The following is a 24,136-nucleotide window of genomic DNA, read 5'->3' as shown; positions in this document are numbered from 1 at the left end:
CCAAGGATCATCTAGCATTTGAAGAAAGTGTTTACGAAAATTAGAGGCTGAAGCCAAGAAAAAGACAGAATTGAATTATGTCCCTCAAATCATCATATAAGTCCTCAGAAAAAAAGAAATCTCACACATAAAGTAAGAATGGGATGCTTTAGACAAAGGAATGTTCAGAGTATTAAAAAGGCTCTTAAAAGTTAATTAGGAAATTAGAAAATAAAAAGACCCATTGAAGGGCTGAAGATAAAATCGAAGAACATTGTTAGAAAAGAGCACAAAGGTGCAAATGGGAAGAGAAGGACAGATCAGGGGATGGGGAAGCATGAGGTCATCATCCTTGCGACTGAGCCAAGGGAATCCAAAACAGGGGAAATGGAGTGTAGAAAATCATTAAAGAAATACTTTTAACCAAATTTTCCAGTGCTTAAGGACAAGATTCCCAGATTAAAACGGATTATTGAGGGTTTAGCAAAATCAATTATAATAGTTTTACAAAAAGCACATAGTCATGAAATTTTATAACAATGGAAATACATATCATCATGGAGTTTTGAAACAAGGGGGAATATGGAAAAGAGCCCACAAACTTCCTGACTGGGGGAGCCAGGTAAGAATCAAAATTACTTCAGACTTCTCAACAGCGACATGAGAAGTCACGACAGTGCAGAAAACGCTTCCAGCATCTTGAAGGAAAATGATTCCTAACCCAGCAGCTTGAAAGCCTGACCTGTCCCGCTAGCCTTCTCCGGAGGGGTTCATTCCATCAAGGAAGTCAAAAAAGAAAAAAGGGAGGCAGGCAAGAAATTAGGAAACCCGAAACCAGAGCCAGCTCAGAGTGAATGCACCGAGAAGACATGTGTCTGACTGCCCAAGGAAGACCTTCGGTCTGAATTTGCAACAAGCACAGAACACAAAACAAATGGAAACAACAGCAAAGTGAGGAAAAGCACCAGGGAAAGGAAGGGCAATGGTAGGATACCGTGGGGATTGGTGACAAAGAGTAGTTTATAGAATGAAAACATGTACTGTTACCTTCCCATTCATCAACCCATGTAACCTTCATGACCGCCTGAAGAGGCAGTATCAACAACTGCTCTAGTTTTATAGATAATGAAGTTTGGCACAGTACAGTCAGATAACTTGCTCTAAAGATCACCCATTATGGGGTGTGGCAGAAATGTTCATCCAGGCTGCCCCCTCCAGATGCCGTGCTCTGTATTTGATTGCTTCTTTCAAATTGAGGTATTGAACATCACTCTAACCATGGAATATTGATCCAAACGTAATGATACTGAGAAACTCTGGGGGCTGGGAATTATGTATGCATATAATGGGAAGCTATTAAACGGGGTAGCTACTAAATCATCTTTCAGAGAAGGAAATTAACTCAAAATGTCCACCTGAGAAATTAAGAAAAAGCAAGGAAGGGCCCGGCGGCGTGGCCTAGCGGCTAAAGTCCTCGCCTTGAAAGCCCCGGGATCCCATATGGGCGCCGGTTCTATTCCCGGCAGCTCCACTTCCCATCCAGCTCCCTGCTTGTGGCCTGGGAAAGCAGTTGAGGACGGCCCGATGCCTTGGGACACTGCACCTGCGTGGGAGACCCGGAAGAGGTTTCCTGGTTCCTGGCTTCGGATCAGCACAGCACCGGCTGTTGCGGCTCACTTGGGGAGTGAATCATTGGACGGAAGATCTTCCTCTCTGTCTCTCCTCCTCTGTGTATACCTGACTTTGTAACAAAAATAAATAAATCTTTCAAAAAAAAATGTGTTAAAAAAAAAAACAAAAAACTTATTAGAAAAAATAAATCAGAATGAAAAATAAACAGACAGACATGAGGCCTGAACAAACTAATTTTCAGTAAGACTCTCACCTTCCTCGGCAGTCTACACTTTAAACTTTCCAAATCACTAAAACCCTTTAATAAAATAAATATTTTTAATCCAAAATATAAAGGGAACACTTCACAACAATGCAGAAAAGTTCTTTATATAACCACGCCAAAACCACCAGACAACTTCAGGTTCTGCTAAACCAGTAACAACTGTAGAACTGGCACATGGAACATTTGTTCATTTTCCCATCACCTGAAACTTCAAAGATAAGATCACTTTCAAAAACAGAGTCAACAGATTTTCAGAGGGCCATTTCTAGGCCACCTAAAGAGTAATCCCCCAGTTGGCCCAGTTCTTTGTTCTTGCTCACAGTGATCCTACAGGCCAAATCCCTGATTTCGATTTTTGAGTGCTTTTCACTGCTGTTTTAGCCAACATTCTTGAAATAAGAATACTAGTTTCCTAGAAAAGCTACAGCAATTACACATGATTTGGAAGTAAATACTCTGTTTTCAGTTGTGAGATGGTATGAGCCTGGAAAAATGTGCAAAAGCATATTAATTCATCAGTAAGCTTACATCTCAGTTACTGCAAGACTGAGAAGTCTGTTAAGTAGGCCATATCAGGCACACTATACAGGAAATTATATCCTAGGAAAGCTCTGTTTTAAAAATAGGCAAAGGAAGAAAGGACGGTTGCCAAAATACACAGCACTTTCCATTTGTTTTGATTTGAACACAGCATCTGTTTTATCAGGTGCCATCTACCATTTACAGGCTTAAGGGAAAGGGTAGTAGTTAGGGTGGGAAGAAGCAAATTAATTGAAAAATGTTTGCTTTCTGGAACTGATTTGGAAGTAGATAGCAGCAGAATTTAGGTCATAACATAATACCGTAAAGAAACTGGGCTTGGAGGCAAGTGCTATGGAATTAAGGGACACCTTCTAACTCGCAGAACCAAAGCTCAGACAGCAGATTAGCTCACTGAAGAAAGCTCTGTGCTCTTTTAAGCACAATTTAACATCTGATTCATGCCTAGAAGTCGACTTTCTCCCTTCTTGATTTTTTTTTTTTTTGCATTAAAAAATTAGGTGCATACCAAGCAACATGTATTGTCTATGTATGGGGGCACAATTCACAAAACAATAAAAATCTTCCCTATGGAGTTTATTCTGGTGGGAGAGACAAACACAAATGAATGTATGACTAAGAAATAAAATATTATATAGTGTAAGGGGACATTAGTATATAATGATAACGATTCTGAGCAAGTTATTTTACAAGAAACTATAGCAACTCTGGATAAAGGCATACCATACAGGAAAATGTAATAGGGAAGAGTTCTAATAAAACTGTTGGTGTCAGTTTAAGTGGGTTGCCTGTGTTTTTAGGTGAGACTCAGCCACTTTAGCGAGTGGGTGTGAGAAAGTAATATTCAAATCTTTGTCAAAGTGAAATTAAATTGAAAGTAACTTAAAGGACTGTCAAGACTCTAGCATTTCTAATATTAGAGAAGGTAAGAAACTTCTAATTTCATTGTAATCACTTAGTTCACAGTTTAGAGACTTACAATCCTGCCTCAGTATTGGTTAAGCTGCCTGAACCGTCCTTCCTAGAAAAACATCCATTTGGTTGTGCTCCATAGGAATGCACCTTTGAATCTGCCAAGAGCAAATTCACTGATGGCTGTGAAAGCAGTTTCCAGTTCTGGGAAGCTCTGTTCCTCATCTACATATCTAAAGGTAGTATGGGGGAATGCAATAAACACTAGGAAGAGAACACTGTGATCTGGGGCCTACCCTGTACTGAGGGCCCATGTGACCACGGGCAGGTGCATGCACTTCTTTGCACCTGTACCACTGGGACAGCTTCCATGTCTGCTTTGTAGGGATGCAGAGTAAAGTCTGGTGCTAATCCCAACTGTGAATACGGGTGTGGTAGATAAGATAAAGCAGAAACAAGGCTGCAGGTGGAATTCAAGTTACTAACCAATCAGCGTTACAGTGGGGAAATTTGGGGCAGGCATCATGATATAGTGGGTTAAGCCAGCACCTAAGACACTGGCATTTCATCCAAGGGTTATTTCAAATCCTAGCTGCTGCAGTTATGATCCATCTCCTTGCTAATTTCCCTTAAAATCAGCCAAAGATAGTACAAGTGTTTGTTTCCCTACCATGCACATGAGAGACCTGGATGGAGCTCAGGCTCCTGGCCCCATTGTGGCTTAGCCCTGTTTATTGAGACATTGGAGAAGATCAGCAGATACAAGATCTCTTTCTCAGTCTCTCAATTCTGTCTGAAACTTTGCCTTTCAAATAAAAAAATTTTGAATTTAAAGAACAGGGAGAGTATCCAGTGCTAATAAAGTTGGAATGGAATCATAAAGCACCTTATCAGTGGAAGAGGGAAGTAGAAGAGAGAGAACCAGAAAGTTGGCACAGAAAACCCCTTGGTCTAACACTGCTGGATCTAAGCTAGAGGAAGAGAATCGTAAGCCAGGGAATGCCGGCAGCCAGAAGGAGCTAGAAAAGGGAACGAAAAGAATTTTTTCCCTTAACGCCTCCAGAAGGAAAGCTGCCTTGTTAGATCAGTGATTGGAAATAATAATATGCAAGCATAGTTTGAAATTGGAAGAAAATTATGTATGTGCACGACAATATGATTCCAAGGTGGCATCTCGATCCAGTCTCCCTGACAGCTTACTGGACAACCACGTGGTTCCTGGAAGGTCTTTTGGGTTTGATCACATGTTCTTGTGAAAGGCAGAACTTGACCTATTTCAGTGCCTAGCCATTTTGCTTTCAGCACTAACTTATTTGAGAGATGGAGTAGATTACTACATAATTACCAAGCGAGCTCTAGTCATTTACTTGTGTCCTTCCTCAGGTTTTAATTACTCATCTTCAACTCAAAGAATGGTTAATTTAAAAAATTCTTAGAGATACAGCAGCACAGCATAATTATGTACGGATAACTCTACATTTTTTTAAAGTAGGTATCTAGGGGTTAGTTGCATGGTGAAGCAGGTTAAGCAAACTCCTACATCTTATACGGGTGCTGGTTCGAGGCTCAACTGCTCCACTTCTGACCCAGCTCCCTGCAATTGTGCCTGGGAAAGTAATGGAGGATGGGTTAAATCCATGGGCCCCTACACCCATGTGGAAAACCTGGAAGAAGCTCCTGGCTCCTGGCTTCAGGTTGGCTCAGCTCTGGCCATTATGGGCAGTAAGCCAGGGGATAGAAATCCTTCTCCCTGTCTCTCCTTCTCTCTGTAGATCTACTTTTACATAAATAAATAAACAAAATATCTAAATACACCCATACATGTATATATTAATGTAAAATCTTAGGTCTCTCATCAGTTTGAATAAGAATAAAACTTTAATGTATGAAGCATAAGGAAAGTTTCAGTTACATTAGCCTTAACAATCTCCAATTTTACAAATTAATAAGTAATAAAATCTAAGTGTTGTATTAAGGGAATAAAATGCACAAAATCATATTTTTAAGTCTTTAAAAGCTAACACTAAAATTTTATTGAGGTGGGGCTAGTGGCTAAGGTCTTCGCCTGACACGTGCCAGGATCCCATATGGGCACTAGTTTGTATCCTGGCTGCTCCACTTCCCATCCAGTTCCCTGCTTGTGGTCTAGGAAAGCAGTCAAGGACTGCCCGAAGCCTTGGGACTCTGCACCCACGTGGGAGACCTGGCAGAAGTTCCTGGCTCCTGGCTTCAGATTGGCTCAACTCCATTGCAGCTGCTTGGGGAGTGAACCAGTGGATGGAAGATCTTTCTGTCTCTCCTTCTCTCTGTAAATCTGACTTTCCAATAAAAATAAATAAATCTTTTTTTAAAAAAAAAAGAAACGATATTGAGGCATATCAGTAAATGAACTGATTTTTAATAATAGTTGTTATGCCAATATCTAGAAAACATCTTTCCAGCTTTATATTTTAGCCTTCACTTATATATGAAATCTAATTTCTATTATAATGTATTTAATATCTTCACATTATTGCCCTCTTTTATTTTGGGGGATGGTATTTCTGCTCCTGTTGTTAACAAATCATTAAATTATTAGAACTTCACATCCAGACAGTTGCTTATTTGTATGTGAAAGACTGAATTACAGACAGAGAAGGAGAGACAAAGAAAGATTCACATGCACTGAGACATGCCCCAAGGGCTGTGATGGCCAGCGCTGGCCTGAAGCCAGGAGCCAGGAGCCGGGAGTCTCTTCCCGGCTCCCTTGAGGGTCAAGGGGCTCAAGCACTGGGGTCATCCTGCACAACTTTCCTAGGCCATCTGCAGGCATTTGGGTTGGAAGCGCAGCAGGTGGGGATGCTGGCACCATAGGCAGAGGCTGAATTTGCAACAGCACAGCACTGGCTTCTTCATTTTCAATGTATACTTGGCATTTCCCCCATACAACCACGTAGATTTGGGAGGGGAAATGGGAGAATATCTTCAGCAAAGACCCCCCAAAGAAACACATCTGTTATCCTGTATCCTGGGTCTCTCAGAAGCATAAGAGGTTGGAACCAGTTCAAAGTCACAGACCTATCACCCTGGCTATACCCACACTGTTAATTACCTTCAGCATCACAGAGGCTTCAGGCTTGTTAAGCTCTGGGCAGTAATGCACTCCTCAATGGCTATCTTCACGGTTTGGAAATGAAGAATTATGCTTATTTTTACCATTCAAAAATACTTTCAATTAAATTAAAACATTGCACCATAGGCAGAATGCTGTCCAGGGAACTGTACAATGCTGTGAAGTGTTACTGTGTTGTTGCTCTAAGTTCAAAAGTTGATAGTAACTTCATGTCTACTGAATCTAGGATTTGTTAAAACAGTGGGTTGCATTTTGTGTTCCTGGCTTTCTCTCTCTCTTTTGTTTTTTCAATTTCATGTTTTCAGTGATTAGTTTTTTTTTTTTTTCATTTTACAAACAAATTGGTCTATGACATGGGGAAACAAAAACAAAATAAAGCAAAGCAAAACCAGTCCTTTATCGCACAGTTTGAGGAGCACTATTGAGGAAGAGAAGAAATGGCTTCTAAAAACAAAAAATGCCAACATTTAAAAAAAAGATTTACTATTGGAAAGGCAGATGTACAGAGAGGAGGAGAGACAGAGAGGAAGATCCTCCATCCTATGATTCACTCCCCAAGCGGCCGTGATGGCTGGAGCTGAGCCAATTTGAAGCCAAGAGCCCAGGAGCCTCCTCCAGGTCTCCCACGTGGGAGCTTTGGGCGGTCTTCAACTGCCTCCCCAAGTCACAAGCAGGGAGCTGGATGGGAAGCAGGACCACCGGGATTAGAACAGGTGCCCATATGGGATCCTGGCACGTTCAAGGCGAGGACCCCAACCGTTATGCCATAACACTGGGTCCTATGCCAACATTTTTCTTTTTTTTTTTTTAAAGATTTATTCATTTTATTACAGCCAGATATACACAGAGGAGGAGAGACAGAGAGGAAGATCTTCCGTCCAATGATTCACTCCCCAAGTGAGCCGCAACGGGCCGATGTGCGCCAATCTGATGCCGGGAACCAGGAACCTCTTCTGGGTCTCCCACGCAGGTGCAGTGTCCCAATGCATTGGGCCGTCCTCAACTGCTTTCCCAGGCCACAAGCAGGGAGCTGGATGGGAAGTGGAGCTGCTGGGAATAGAACCGGCGCCCATATGGGATCCCGGGGCTTTCAAGGCGAGGACTTTAGCCGCTAGGCCACGCCGCCGGGCCCTATGCCAACATTTCAAACCAATACTTGAAGTATTTATTACAGTGTACATTGGAATATATTTTTCAAGGTATTTATGAAAGGGTATTTACACAAGTAGGACTTATTGTGGTCCCATATCTTAAAGATTGTTTCACCGACTATAGATTCAAGACATACTTAATAACAAGAAGAAAAATTCTAGAGCTCAACTAAGTAATTTCTTGATCTCTGCCAGATAAATTCCAGCATTCTAAATAACCTATAAATACTTCACTTCAAAAATTAGTATTACATTAAAGAAAACAATGGCTATAAAAGTTCAATAGAATTAGTTAAAATCTCTGCTTCCACTCCCCAAGCCCCCCAAATTCAAAGTAAGCAATGATATAATCCTTGATCATCCCAGATCTGTTACAAAGAACCATAGCTATACATCGAAAAAGACTAAAAAAAAAGTATTCAAATTTCAGCAAATGAATGTTTGTGACAGCACTATTCATACTAGCCAAAGGTAGTAATAATTCAAATGTCAGCAGAAAACGGATAAGCAAGAGGCAGCACATCCGTACTCAGATACGCCAAGCAAAGCAGCATTCATGCATGCTAAAACACAGATGGAAAACACAGTAAGTGAAAACAAGCACACATGGAAAGGTCACCTGTCACACCATTCCAATTATACGAAATATCCAGAATAGACAAACCCACATAAATCAGAAAGCACACTTCTGAGTTAGGGGAAGAGGAGGATAGGAAATCACTGCTTCGGGCAAGGGGTTTTATTTTGGAGTGATGGAAACATTTTGGAACCAGCTATAGTGTTTGAGCAATAATCTGATGGTACTAAATGTTGGTCTAAATGGTTAATTTTGTGTTATGTGACTATTAGCTCAGTGTTTAAAGAGCCATGATTACTTCCATGCATTTATCTTCATAATGACTCCTTACACTTCCTGATTAGCAACCAACAACGTATGGTTGTGCCACCCTCTGCAAATTCACTTCATCAAAAATAATAAATTGTGCCAGGAATTACAGGTAGGGAAAATCATTTACTATTTTTTTAAGATTTATTTTTATTGCAAAATTCAGATATACAGAGAGGAGGACAGACAGAGAGGAAGATCTTCTGTCCAATGATTCACTCCCCAATGAGCACAACGGCTGGAGCTGAGCTGATTTGAAGCCAAGAGCCAGGAACCTCCTCCAGGTGGTTCCTGCACTCTCTACGAGGGTGCAGGGTCCCAAGGCTTTGGGCCATCCTTGACGGCTTTCCCAGCCCACAAGCAGGGAGCTGGATGGGAAGCGGGGTGGCCAGGATTAGAACTGGTACCCAAATGACATCCTGGCACGTTCAAGGCAAGAACTCTAGCTGCTAGGCCACTGTGCCGGGCCCAGCTCATTTACTATTAAAGGGGATGGTTGAAATTGAGAATTTAGAGAAATATCAGAAATTTAAAAAAAAACAATTAGCAAAAACAAAATAAAACAAATATTGGGAAACGGAAAACTTTGAGAAGAAATACTGATGATTAAAAGTGAAATCATCACAAATAGTCTGAGTCAAGAAGAAAAAGATTGTAATTGTGAGTAGTGATAGGGTGTTTGCTCATTAAAATCAATCAGAAATAGAGGAAAAAACTTTATGTTCAGAGAAATACATTATTGGTGTACCATAAATTTATGAGGGTAAAAGTTATCACAAACCACTTTCCATTTCCTAAGTCAAACAAAAAAATCCCCTTGTTATACTGGAATTTATAGACTAAATGAAGAGCCAGTCAATCATTCATCTTGGGAACCACACACTAATTTAGATGCCAAAGTTGATTTTTAAAAAAGATAAATTTCATTACATCACATTTATGTAACATTTTAACCCAAAATATTACTAGTGTTGCACATCACAGATATTAAATTAGAATTAATCCCTCAAAAATTATACTCACATATTCTTTCACGTTTTTTGTTTTCACAGTTTTGTATGAATAATATGCAGGATAAAGCATTCCAAACACCAGCCTGAAAGTAAAAAGTAGGAGAAGACTAATCAAACACAACAGTATAAACTTAAACTATACAAAACCTAACCCATAGAAACAGAAAACAGACAAGTGTAAGTTTGCACAAACTTTGTAAATCTATTCAGAAAAGAAAGTTAGAACATATTTTTTAAAAACTTCAGTATTAGTGATTTTAAAATATCTATGTATAACCAGTATGCAATGTCAGGATACACTTAAACAGCAGGATGATGGACTGATGACTGCTTATGAAAGACTGCACTATTGTGATAATATAGGGGAAATCAGTGAGGGGGAACGAATTTGGGGAGTGGGCAAGGGAAATCCCAAAGCCTAGGGAATTGTATCATAAAATTAAAATAGAAAAAAAAAAAAGATCTATGTAATTACTTGAAAGACAGAGAGAAAGAGAAAAGGACAAAGAGAGAGAGGGGCTGGTCCATTCCCCAAAAGTTGGCAGCAGGTGGACTGGGACAGGATCCAGCAGAAGCCAGGCAGTACACTGGAGTCTCCTGCTTGTATGCCAGCCACCCATGTGCTTCATACATCATCTGCCGCCACTTAGGTGCATTAGCAACAAAGACTCTGTGAGTGTCCCAAAGAGTGGCTTAACATGCTGCCGCATGCCTAGTCCTCAGTAATTTAGATAAAAGTTTCATGGAAAGTAAGATGTTTGGGGGGAAAATTACATTAAATTTAAATCCTTTTATTTCATCACAAAAAAAATATTCTTAAAGAAATACTTGGAAAATTCAGGAAATCATCAAAAGTAAAATAAAAATGTCCCTAATTCTACTAGTCAGAGATAATCATCGACAACATTTTATTGTATATTTTATTGTATACAGATTCTCAGTGATTTTCATCATATACCTAAATATAAATATAACACACACATGCACACATACACAGAAAATCTGTGGTAATAAAAACTTAGTCCTTCGTGCTATTATTTTAGGAAGCACTGGTTTCTAACTGCAATGACAGAGCTCTGTAGTGTGGTATATTAATGACAATAGGCATTTAAATAACCTTCAAAGCATTTAAAATAACTTTAAATTACTAACAAAACTTCTATGTCATTTGTTATGGTCACGAAATCTTAGATCCTAAAGATACACACAAATATAATGAATGTGTAGCCATAGAAATGTCATGACATAGTGTACATGGCTTACAATGAGCAATTTCATGTACTATATCATGGAATTTGTGTCGCCAAAAATTACTCTATGGGGCAGGTATGGGGGCAGGTATGAACCCAGGACCGACTGGGATGCCTGGGTTCAGGTCTTGATTCTGTCTGCTGAATCCAGATTCCCCTGGGAGGCAACGGGTGAAGCCTGGCACCCTTGTCAAAGAATTAGACGCAGCTTTGGTCAGACCTGGATCCCAAGCACTGGGAAATTGAACCAGTGGATGGGAATTCTGTCTCCCTCCCCCTTGCAAATAAATAAATAAAAAATTTAAAAATTTTTTTCTGGAAAAAAATTCAATAATAAGTTTACATAGCCCATCACATCCATATATATAAACCCATCAGAACCATTCTCTTGAAGCTGGCTTTCTAGTGGAGCTTGTTCGGGCAGCCACCTGCAGTGATGGCATCCCATATTGGAATGACAGTCCAGGTCCCTGCCGATCCAAAATTTTAGTTTCAAAAATTAAGTGAGCCATTCTTTTCCATTTTTTTTCTATATCTTCAAAAACATTTCTAAAAATAGTTATCTTGTAATCAGGACAGAAGCTATGTAAGACAGCCTGGACAAACGATGGTCAACATGCAGGGATTCCTCTGCCAGTCCCCATTCTTTTGAAAAATACAGGCAATTCCTTCCTTCCTTCCTCCTTCCTTTTCTCTCTCTCTCTCTTTCTTTCTATTTCTTTTAAAGATTTACTTATTTTTATTGGAAAAGCAGATCAGATTTACAGAGAGAAGGAAGCCAGAAAGATCTTCCATCCGGGGGTTTTTCCCCCAAGTGGGCACAACAGCCAGAGTTAAGTTGATCCTAAGTCAGGAACCAGGAGCCTCTTCCAGTTTTCCCACGCAGGTGCAGGGTCCCAAGGCTTTGGCTTGTCCTCCACTGCTTTCCCAGGCTACAGGCAGGGAAATGGAAGGACAACGGAGCAGTCAGGACAGAAACTGGCGTCAAAATGTATCCCCAAGCTTTCAAGGTGAAGATTCAGCCACTGAGCTGCTGTGCTGGGCCCCTCCGTTCTTATACTCAATCTTTATTCCCTAAATGATGTTATCCTAACTTTGGATCAAGTTTGACCACCAGGTTATGTTCCCCAACTATTATACCCATCTTCTTTCGGTGGAAAGCACATACCATAGTGTTGATTTTTTCTTTAAGTATATTATAAGAACCTACTGAAGACAAATGCTACAGAAGAGTGTTAAAGGCTGTTTTTGTAAAAGTGTAGGAAATCGTGTATGAAATTTACTTTGGAATTCAATGCAATGCTTAGTTTTCTTTAAGAAAATGATGATGCCTCTCCTTCTGTCATATTAGAACTGTATCATTCTTTTTAAAAATATTTCATGGAGGGCCTGGTGTGATGGCTGAACCAACTAATCCTTCCTCTGCAAGTGCAGTGATCCCCTAAGGGTGCCAGTTTGTGTCCAGACTGCTCCACTTCCCTTCTAGCTCCCTGCTTGTGACCTGGGAAAGTCTTGGGACCCTAAACCTGTGTGGAAGACCCCGAAGAAGTTCCTGGCTATTGGCTTCGAACTGGCTCAGCTCTGACTGTTGTGTCCACTTCGGCAGTGAACCAGCAGATGGAACATCTTTCTGTTTCTGCTTCTCTCTGTAAATCTTTCCAATGAAAATCAGTGAATCTTAAAAAGTAAAATTTTATGGGGACATGCTCAAGTCTGATGTTCAACTGTATTAACTATGGTGACCCTCTGGTATATTTGTATTTACCAGATTTTAATTTTTCTTCAATTGCTACTTTTTTGTCTCAATTTGTTTAAACTAATTCATTTGAAAAACGGATTTTGAAAGAATGTACAGAGAACAAACAGCTAAAATATAATTTCAATTAGGTGTAAAATTTACCCCCACAGTGCCAGGGAATCAAGAAAAGCAAAAATATGCAGAGAAGGTAGCTGTGTTTGGGAACCTCCGCTAGACCTTCAGCTAGCTGTACATAAAGGCGCCAGGAAAGCACCTACTGTCACACCACTATTGCTACTCATAAATTTAATATTGTGCAATGAAATGAGATGGCAAAGCAGGAAATCCGTAACAGTCTCCTCCCATTTTGAAACAACCTATTTCTATGGAAACAGTTTTCTGGCTATCCTTACTATAAAAGAAGTTCTATATATGAAGTATACTAAAAACAGACATTAAATTCAAAAACCCATCATTAATAGTAAATAGCACTCCCATTTATTCCCAATTATCTTTTTGACTGTATTTTATTAGACCCTTCAAGTGAAGTATGTTTCTTTTCTCTGGACAGCAGAAACACTAACTTCTGTGTGCGTCTCCTCCTAGCTCCACTTACTGAGGTCACACTCATGGTTTCAAATGGGCTATTGTAAGAAGCATCCTACACTGCAGGAAGCAGCAAACGATATGAATCATCCCCCTTCCCTCTGTTGTTGGGCATCACCAGGGCACCAGTGCTGGCTTGTGTTTCACTCAAGGGAAACTATAGCATGTTTTTATCAGGAGAACAATGGTACAGCATACGTAGGGGAACATCACAGAAGACATTGAAATCAAAACGCAACTCAGCTAACAACATTTAAAAAACAATTCTGTGTAAATAGTAGTTCTCTAATATTAGAATATAATGAATTTTAAAATAGAATCACAATCTGAATCAAAAGAAGGAATTCTAGAAATACAAATTTGCAATAGAAGGCTTCTAGATTTTTTTCCAAAGTGGTACTTTTGCCCCAAAGGAAATCTTTTATAGCAAGCTCATAAATAAAAGATAATACAATTAATAGGTACCAGACAGAATTACATTTCGGTGATTGCAGAATCCTGAGAGGAATTGTAACCCTTGAGACTTATTGGAAATGCATCCCCTGTAACTGGTTCAACAGTTCCTAAAATGGTGTATAATAATCAGTTGGGAATGAGTATCATTGAAAGCAGGACCTAAGAAGCTGAAATTTTAAATTCTGCATCTTTTTTTTTTTTTAAAGATTTTATTATTATTATTGGAAAGCCGGATATACAGAGAGGAGGAGAGACAGACAGGAAGATCTTCCATCCGATGTTTCACTCCCCAAGTGAGCCGCAACGGGCCGGTACGCGCCGATCCGAAGCCAGGAACCAGGAACCTCTTCCGGGTCTCCCACGCGGGTGCAGTGTCCCAAAGCTTTGGGCCGTCCTCGACTGCCCTCCCAGGCCACAAGCAGGGAGCTGGATGGGAAGTGGAGCTGCCGGGATTAGAACCGGCGCCCATATGGGATCCCGGGGCTTTCAAGGTGAGGACTTTAGCCGCTAGGCCACGCCGCCGGGCCCTAAATTCTGTATCTTGAACAATTTAAAGTGTGCCACTATTATGCTTAATTTAATTTTGGATTAAAACTCTCTTCTATTAAACAATAAGCTGTCTGTATGGTAAGCTGATTTGCAGTCTAACTGGACTTTTAAGAGTAATGTGAAAGTGACTACAAATTATCAAGGCTTTTGGTAATTCCACATAAAAGAGATCATAATAAAGCAAAAGAGAAGCAGTTACATAAACTGAAATGGAAACAATTTAATCTAAATCCTTGGAAATAATCAATTTGTGCCAGTGTAAGACCAACTGAATCCAAATAGCTAGCAGAGGCTTAGTGGTAATGTATGTTGTCCCTGTGATAAAACTTCCTGTGAGTCATTTTGCCACCGTGTAAGTAGCAAGAGGTCACGCATCACTGCCAAAATAACCTATATGTCTGTTTTAAACAAATTTTAAGAAAAAATATTTCTTGCTAAAAATCCCTGCAAGTAGAGAATTTCCATTAGTGAAACAATGGTTAAGTGCACTTGCTCACAGCCTTAAAGAAAAACGTAAAAACTGAATGTGGGAAGCAAAGGACAAACACATGGGGGAAAAACTCTGAATTAAAACCACCAAGGAGACAAAAAGACAGTAAATTCTCCTTTGAAAGACGGTGTGTGTGTTTTTAATAGCAGTCATCAAGAGCTACAAAGTTTGGCATTTTCATGTTGTGGGAGCCAGCCTTCAGATTTTACTCCAGAACTTCTTGTTTCTACTCTAAAAGGAAGAAAACTAAGGGGGGGGGGGGGGGAAAAGAGAAAACTAAGGGGAAAAAAATAAAACCACAGCAAATCAGACTTAAACTTCCTCATCCTCTCAATTCCTCGTTCCTAGCCACAAGCCCACTTCCACCACAAGAGCCTACCATGTGGTAGACCACAACCAAAAGAAACGGTGAGAAATAATGCTGACCCTGGACGGAGTATTCCACAGGGTCTACCAACCCCATGAAGCCCTCCAGTGAAGTGAACTCAGTGATGTGTGGGCAGCGTTCCACATGGCTCCCACAGCTCCACGATGAAGGGCTTTGCACAATGCCCAGTGTTCCAGTCCACCCGCTGCAATTTCCCATTCTGGAGGGCACTGCAAATAAATCTGCAGGTGGGACAGCCACTGTTGTGCTTTCTATGGATAATACAAATACAGAGGACCTTGTGATTTAGATACCAAATACATGTTGAAGCCAAAGCATGACAAAAGATAAAATTGCTCATTTTAATACCTGTGCAGAACTTTCCTCTGTACCAAAAACAAAACTCATTAAATTTTGCATTTCATACAATGTCAAGCTTAAGAGCAGAACCCCAATATTACTTGTTGAATAAAATCATTCTGAAGTTACTTAATTAACTGCATTTGTAAAGCCTCAATATGGGCCCATATAGAAATAGATGAGATACACAGTTCAGATTGTGAACTAACTCTACAAAGGCAAACATTCATGTCCATAATCAACATTCATCACATTCTCCAATTCCAATCAGACTGGTTAGGGAACTGCTCTACTTCAAGGAGGTCAAGCATTACTCATACCAGCTGACCAACTCTTGACTTCTGAGTAACTCTGAACTCAGAGGAACTGTTTACTTTATTTAGCCTGGTAAGCACAGGATTTGTAAAACCCTAACTTAACATTAGCTTTGTTGACTAAGATAAGTTGAGAGTTCAGCTATAATCAATTTTTTTTAAGCTTCTGGTAAAGGAAAAAAAAATCACACACAAACCAGTTTTGAATACATTGAGAAAATGTCCTCTTCTAAAATACATCACTGCTCACAAATAAAAAGATGAGTAAGGACAGTCATGAACTTGAATCCTGCCCTATTCTGTGCAATTCACTTAGTGCTGCCTGACCACAAAGTGAATGACCCTGAACCGAACTTGGATCTACATTTTCTTTTTTTTTTTTTGAAAGATTTATTCATTTTATTACAGCCAGATATACACAGAGGAGGAGAGACTGAGAGGAAGATCTTCCGTCCAATGATTCACTCCCCAAGTGAGCCGCAATGGGCGATGCGCGCCGATCTGAAGCCGGGAACCAGGAACCTCTTCCGGGTCTCCCACACGCAGGTGCAGTGTCCCAATGCATTGGGCCATCCTCAACTGCTTTCCCAGGCCACAAGCAGGGAGCTGGATGGGAAGTGGAGCTGCCGGGATCAGAACCGGCGCCCATATGGGATCCCGGGGCTTTCAAGGCGAGGACTTTAGCCGCTAGGCCACGCCGCCGGGCCCGGATCTACATGGTCTAACCCGGTTGTCCTGGAGAACAGTCAAACTTCTCTTCACTCTAAACTTCAGCTATCCACGGTCATCACGCAAATGAGCATGACAACGCTTGACCCGGCACCATCTCATCTAAACGCAATCCAATATTTTGCTTTCATAGAAAATTCAAATTTTTCTCCATTACACAAAAGCAAGTATCACCAATGAAAATGGCAAGCCAGGTGCTGCTGCTTTTATCCATAGTGATGCCTTGGGGATTTCATCATTGCTTTTTAAATTTAAGCTTATTTGCAATGATTTGGAAATGAAAACATTTTATTTTCATATTTCTTAAACCGCTTCCTTCTTTTCATCTACTCAAACCATTCTAGTTCTTTCTGTATCTCAAACTCAGTAATATTCTCCCATGCCACTCCATGTCCTACAACAGTCTCTGACACTGTTGAGTCCCTTTCTCTTTGAGGCTCCCTGAATTCTACCATCCTTCATGAAGGAGGGTTAAAGAAGGTTTGGCCTGTTTAGTTTGTAGAGCAAACAGTAACACCGGGAACGTAAAATGAAACATTGTAAAAACATTAAAAAAAATCTTCAAAACTTTGAGATGCACAGAGATCTCATCCTTTTCATTCTCTAACTGCCCATAATGGCCAGGGCAGTTTGGCACATCTGGGGCTGAGGCCAGGAACCACAAGCCATGAAAACAATCCTTACGGGCAGGCCCCAATTACTGTGGCTATCACTGTGGTTTCCCCAGCGTCTGCGTTGGCTGGAAGAGGAAGCCCGGAGCTGGAACTGGCAACTGAATTGAGGCATTCTGAAGTGGGACAATGGTGTCTTATCTGCCAGACGTCTGTTTACTGAAAACACATTCAAAAACAGGCTGCAAGTCCTCTTGGAGTCATCAAGACACAGGGCATGTCTCTCTGTACTTCCCTTAGTACTGGAAAGTCAGAGAGGTGGGAACTTTATTTCTCTGTTGGAGAATTTAATAGCAAAAGATACAAACGTGCAAAAAGAACTACACTACCATCTAATTTAATTTCAACTTCTGTAAATTACAGCATAAAACTGCCCTGCTGGCTGGCTGGCTGGCATTACCAAGGTCCTTGCCTGTTCGCACACCGCTCACTGTTTCCTGAGCTCTGGATGGCCGTGTCTCCACTTGGGAGATGGTACCATTTTCCCCAACCCTAACTTGGCAAGCCTTCCCGCACCATCCATCACAAGGGGAACATGTAAGTGATGAATGAAGGACAATTCATCTATCAGTGGAACAGGGGTGAGAACATTTCTCATGATGAGTACAGAATAGAGAGAAGTGACAAACAAAAGCAATGTTCCTGGAGTCAATTCTGGATCAAAAATAATAATTTAGCTACCAAAGGTATTCTCTGGGCAACCTGGGGATTTAGCAATGCTATACCGCCTAGGTGAGATTAATCTTTTGGCTATATAAAAGAATGTATTGTTTTGAAGATATAATAATTAGGACTGAAATGTACTAATGTTTACAACGGCATTAAAATAAAATTTCCACTTTTTCCATAGTTTTAGGTTTTCAAGATAATTTATAGATTTACAGAAAACGGGGCACACAGTTCTCATAGACCCCACACTGTTTCCCTTATTATTAAAATTTTGCATGAGTATGGTACATTTTTGACAATTAATGAAGTAATAATAATAGTACATTATTATTATTAAGGACTATCTTTAACTCGGATTTTGCTTAAACTTAAATAACATCTTGTTTCTCTTCTGGGACCTCATCGATTCACCACATTGCTTTAAATCACCCTATTTCCCCAGGTGCCTCAGAAAATTTCTCAGATCTTTCATATTTTGTCCATATTTGGGAGTGCTAGTCAAGTTTTTTTTTTTTTTTTTTAAAGAATGTCCCTCAATTATAATTTGATGTTTTTCTCCTGAGACTCAGGAGACAGGTGTCTCTTCTTTCTCTCTTTTTCTGTTTTTTAAATATTTACTAATTTGAAAAGTAGAGATGGGGCGGAGGTGGGGAGAGAATTTCCCTGTACTTGTTCATTTCCCAAATGACTTTAGCACTGTGTAAGGCCAGGCTGGAATGGGGAAGTGAGGGACCAGGAGTTCCATACAGGTTACCCCATCAGTGGTAGGAACTCAAGTATTTAGGCCATCATGTGCCACATTCCCAGGCACGTTAACAGGAAGCTGGGTTGGAAATGGAATAACCAGGACTTGAACCAGCATTTCAGTTGCAGCTTAACTTGTTGTGCCACAATGCCCTATCCTAGAGTGTGGGTTTTTGGGAGGAATATCACAAAGATGATGTGTTGTTTCTGACACATATCAAAGGTTCATGCTGTTGGTGTAACTGATGGCTGTTGATATTAACCTTCATTAGCTGGCTGAAGTAGTATATTCAGATAAAGTTATCAACATCTTTCTGGAAGTCATTATCTACAGACTTAGGGAGTAGGGAATTATGCTCTCTTTCTCTAAGGATAGAGTATCTGCATATAGCATTTGGATTTCTTCTGATTAGCCTATCTGCCTCTATTTATTTCATCAGTTTTTTTATGTCAGTATGGACTTTGCACTTTGGGTTGTCATTCGATACTATTTTATTTTGTTGTTCAGATTGTTCCAGATCTGGCCACTGAGGCCTCTGTGGGCAGGCTCCTGTGCTCATCACATGTGCCTCAGGCATGGTTTCCATGCAGCTCTGGGTACACCACCAGATGCTCTAAGTTTAGCTTGTGTATGCACTGTCCCATTTCTAGAATCAGCCATTTCTCCAAGGAGTTTTGTTTTTATTAAGCAGAGGATGTTATGTAAATGTGTAATAGCCTCTGTAACTTTTCTTGGAAGGGGGTGCATGGACATGGAACTGACCTAATTGTTACAGCACTTTTTGTTGAAGCAGCTTACTTCAACATGGTTCAGTAAACTAGTAACAAGAGGTGTTGCCATTGCAAAATATGCAAAAATATAAAGCAAGTATGACAAACTATTAGCAACAGATAATTTTAGGTGAAAGGTAAATGAATGTTAGTTATGCTTTTTCAACATTTTTTAGGTTTAAACAATTTCACTAAAAAGTTGTGAGTCACTTTTACAAAAAAGTAGACAGGAATGAAGTACATCCTCAAAGTCTGTCAAATTCTGTTTCTCAAAGATTCTATGTTTCAGTTATCTGAAAGATTATCGTTGTGTAGAAAACTCAGCCACCCAATAACTGATCCACAAACCAATGTGTTCCATACAGAGCTGCAAAAAAGTCACAGTAGCATTTAAAGACATAAAAATGCTAGAAATACTTTATTAGAAAATTCCCACTATAACTGTGGATTCATCTATTTCTTTTCAGAGTGAAGCTAGTTTTTGCTTTAGACATTTTCCATAGCGTACTAAGTGCACATGACTTGGAATTAATTTACTTTTTTGGGCAATTGAAATCTTTCTCATGACAAATTAACCATCTGTATGTCTACCTATACTTTTTGTCATAAAGTTTATTGAAGCTGGTACTGTGTCATAGTGGGGTAAGCTGCCATAGGCAATGGCTGCATTTCACATGGGCACCAGTTTGAGTTCTGATTGCTCCACTTCGACTCCAGCTCTCTGTTAATATGCCTAGAAAAGCAACAGAAGATGACGAAAGTGTTCAGACCCTTGAACTCACATGGAAACCTGGATAAAGCTCTTGGCTCCTGGTTTTGGCTGGGCCCAGGTCAGCCCTGGCCAGTGTGGCCATTTAGAGAGTGAATGAGCAGATGGAAGATCTCTCTTTCTCTGTAACTCTGCCTTTCAAATAAAATAAATAAATATTTTATGTTTTTTAAAAAAGGTTATCTAGTGCCCTTTATATTTATTATATTTTCAACCCAGAATTTGGTGCTTTCTATTTGTCTCCCTTTATTTCCTCCCTCCTTTTCTCTTCTGCCTCGTATAGTGTAAATGAGACATAATTCTTCAGTTATTTGGTTTCCAGCTTTCTGCTATCAGAATTTTTACATAAAGTTTTTCCTTAATGTTTTTCCTGCTCAGTATGCTCATGGAATATGAAAACCAAAAAATCAAGGTCATCAGGCGTTAGGCAATGCCATTCTGTGAAAGCTAGCTTTAGTGCTCGCTTCACATGCTGAGCTGTGGGCTCAGGAGCAGTCAGTAGTTCTAATCAGCTCACTAATTGACAATAAAACAAAATCTCAAAAGACATTTACTTTGCCTTATAGAGGTAATCCACTGTTATATAGTTTCATTTTGCATCCCTGAGATACATGAGTAGATCATTTATGTCATATGTATGGATTCTAAGGTTTCTAGTTGATCATGTTGCCATATTTGTATTTGATTGCCATTTTAAGAATACTACAGAGGCCAAAAGCAGAGGCTCAGAATGCACTTGGGGTCTCCTGTGGGGCGGGGGAGACAGTGACTTCTGCCTTCACTGTGCCTCCCAGGGTGCACATTAGCAGGAAGCTGGAGTGGGAAACACAGTCAAGACTTGAACCCAGGCACCGTTAGGGGATGCAAAAGTCCCAACCGATGCCTTAACTGCCGGGCCTAATGCCCACCCTTCACAGGTTCATTTTTGTCCATTAGAGTGCTGAAAATGCTCTTTAGATGTACAGTTTCTGGGGGTTTATTTGTTTGTTTGAGAATGCCTGATATTCTCTGATGGTGAAACAGGTATTAGAATAGGAATCTCATGTTTAGTAGGCTTTTATTTTTTAATTCTTTAAATATACAATTCAATTTTTAGGCCAAATTAAAAAAATTTTTTTTAAAGCTCAATTGTTTTTCAATCCTAAACATTTATTAGCACAAAATATAAGCCCAAGAAGCCTATCCATTCCCCTAAGATATATAAAGAGGATGGCGACGCAGTTCAGGATTACATAATGTTGTCACCCACTCCTGAAACAGCAGCGAGTGCCTAGCAACAGGCAAGGGTCATCTCGGGAGAGGGCTGATTGCTTACTGGAGCATTCTAAACACAGATGCTCTCCTATCCCCACCACTTCCAGTCCCCGCCCCACACAAGCTGGCTCCCTGGAAACCCAGGGCCCTCTCCTGCAAACCTCTTCTCACCGTCAATGACTGACACTCAGGGAAGCCTCTACCTTTAAGTTTTAGGAAACGCAATTAGGTAAAGGGAGAGAAAAGGAAGCCAAAATAAATTTCAGAACACCGGAACATAATACAAATCCTGCGTACAGAATTAGTCCCAATGTTCGTATTGTTCAGCAAGATTCATTTTAAAATATCAGACATCTTCTTGGTGGTATTTTTCTGGTTTCTTCTCTCATACCACAGATTTGAGCAGCTTAGAACCTTCCTGAGAATGAGGTTATGCATGAGTCTGCCTAATTTTCAAAGCTTAAGGTTAAAAAGTGTCTCTTAAAATGGTAACCTATGTTCAAGCGTATTTTTTTCCTTTAATGTGTACAGTCACTCAAATTCTAGCCTAAATGTGAACAATCTTAATTTCAGCTCAATTCGAAACACATAAATAAAGATCCAGGATGGTTGTGTCTTTCCCAGAGATACATTTAGAGGCCAGAAATGTGATTTCAAATTCCACAAAGTTGACACCATTGCTAAATGAGAATTTAGAGCACCTTGCCCTGTTCTTGGCTATTGGCATGTACTCTCACTCCTTTTCAGATATGAAACACTGTCTCCATTTTTCTTTATATATTCATAAAATGTACATGTCACCCTTACACATTATTTTCTCTTATCATTGCTTCTTTTTTCAGGCTCAACGCCTTTTGATGAAGTGAAATGCTTAACTTTAGTCTTTCCTAATTTTTCATGATCCATCTTTTGCTTTATAATTAATGCTTTCTGGTTCTGTTTATGACAGCTTTTGCAATAAACACAAAAATTTATTTATATTTAAAGAGGAGAAAGGAACCTTTAAACCCACTATAAATATTACTATTCTTATGGAAAAAAGAATGTTTTTCCCTTAAAATCACAAAGATAACTTTCTGTGTTATCTCACAGAGGTAGTGGTTTTCCATTTTTTACCTGCAATCTAACTAGAAATGATTACTTTGGTTTGGTCTGAGGTAGGAGGCTCTGATGATAATTGGTGGATATCCAACTGACCCGGGTCCCAAGAGTACAGGTAACAGTCACTCCACACAATTCTGTACGAATACAGTGTCCTAAAGTAAGTGCCCACATATGTACAGATCTTTCTAGACTTCATACTATTTTACCGACTTATTTATTCCTTCTGGTTGCCAAACCACAATGCCTGCCCACTATAACTTTGTGGTAAATCTTGACATAATTAACTCCTCCCACTATTAAGATCTGACCAAATATGGCATTAAAGCTGTTCCTTAAGAGGACTCCCAATGCCCATCTTTGCCCTTGGACAGTGTGTTATCCAAGGCGGGACTTTGGAGTCTCTCAGCGGGTCCCCTGTTGCTGCTACAAACCCCTGCATGGTTCCCTGCCAGTCGGTGGCTGTGGCTTCACTGCTTTTCTGCTCCAGGCACACTGGCCACCAGACCTTGATTGAGGGTTTGCACATGCTCCACTTTCTTCCTGGTATGCTCTTCCCTACTCTCTTCACTTCCTTGAAGTCTTAGTTCGAAGGTCAACTTCTCACAGAGACCTTCTTTATCCTACTTAAACATACAAGTCACTCCTTGAGACTAAATGAAACGCAGTTCCAAACAGAATGTTTCATCTTCTAATAGAAACAAAACACCACAGAAATTATCTATAATAACCATACAATTTTTTCCTAAAAAAGTTCTTATTTTCATTTTATTCGAAAGGTACAGAGGCAGCATGAGAGAGACAGAGATTTTCCATCACTTCTCCCCATCAATGCAGGCAAGCAGACAATGCTGGGCCAAAATGAGGCCAGCACCCAAGAACTCAGTATAGTCTCCCACCTTAAAGGGCAGGGATCCAGGCATTTGAACCATCACCTGATGTTCTGCAGGGTGCACATTAGCACAAAGCTGAAATCAAAAGTGGAGCCTGGACCCAAGCGCAGGCCCCACAACGGGGCACCCTGGCAGTCCTAACCACTGTACCAAACAGCAGCCTTAAGCAAGTTAAAATACCAAGTTTCACTTACTTCAAATGGTCAATGCTCTTCTCCTTGTATTTGTTAAAAGTAACAAGCATAGATAAGAATCTAATACATGACAAATGCCAAACATTATCAGGTAACAGCCCCTTCTGCTGTTCACAGACCTCATAGTTTTTTGTTTATTTTTTATGTTTCACTCAATGTGTGAAAACTATGTAAATCAAATAAATGGTCTTGGCCTTAGTGATGTTTAACTAAACCTTGATGTATTTTTGAGGAGGTCCTCCTCAACCAATTTTGAAAACAAACCGAAAAAAAAGCATGAGTTTCAAATGTTTTTGTCAGGACACCAAAATAAAGATTTTTAAATTTCATTTTTACATAAATTTTTAAAGCACCCTTGTATATGTTCAGAAAGCCAAAATATTTTCTCATATTAATTAGGGTATTTTTTTATTTTTAAAGATTTATTTTCATCTGAAGGATGGAATTACAGAAGAGACACAGAGAAACAGATCTTCTGTCTGCTGGTTTACTCCCCAGATTGCTTCAACAGCCAGAGCTGAGCCGATCTGAAGCCAGGACCCAGGAGTTTCCTCCAGGTCTCTCATGTGGGTACAGGGGTCCAAGGATTCAATTCATCTCCTGCTGTCTTCCCAGGCCACAAGCAGGAACTTGAGTTGGAAGTGCAACCGCCAGGACTCAAACTGGTACTTATATGGGATGCCAGCATTGCAGCAGAAACTTAGCCTACTATGCCACTATA

At 40.0% G+C, this 24,136-nt stretch overlaps 1 protein-coding gene across 1 annotated transcript in view; it reads right to left on the bottom strand.

Annotated features, from left to right (window-relative positions):
- The window catches only part of REEP3 (receptor accessory protein 3), a 97,832-nt gene that overhangs the window by 47,665 nt on the left and 26,031 nt on the right, over nucleotides 1-24,136 (bottom strand). The window contains exon 2 of the mRNA XM_058671963.1: nucleotides 9,501-9,573. Coding sequence (XP_058527946.1) covers nucleotides 9,501-9,573 — 73 coding nt within the window. The remainder of the gene's footprint in view (nucleotides 1-9,500; nucleotides 9,574-24,136) is intronic.

Source organism: Ochotona princeps, chromosome 13, assembly GCF_030435755.1.
Source record: "Ochotona princeps isolate mOchPri1 chromosome 13, mOchPri1.hap1, whole genome shotgun sequence".
NCBI classification, from domain to species: domain Eukaryota; kingdom Metazoa; phylum Chordata; class Mammalia; order Lagomorpha; family Ochotonidae; genus Ochotona; species Ochotona princeps.
This window is presented reverse-complemented; position numbering and strand designations above follow the sequence as displayed.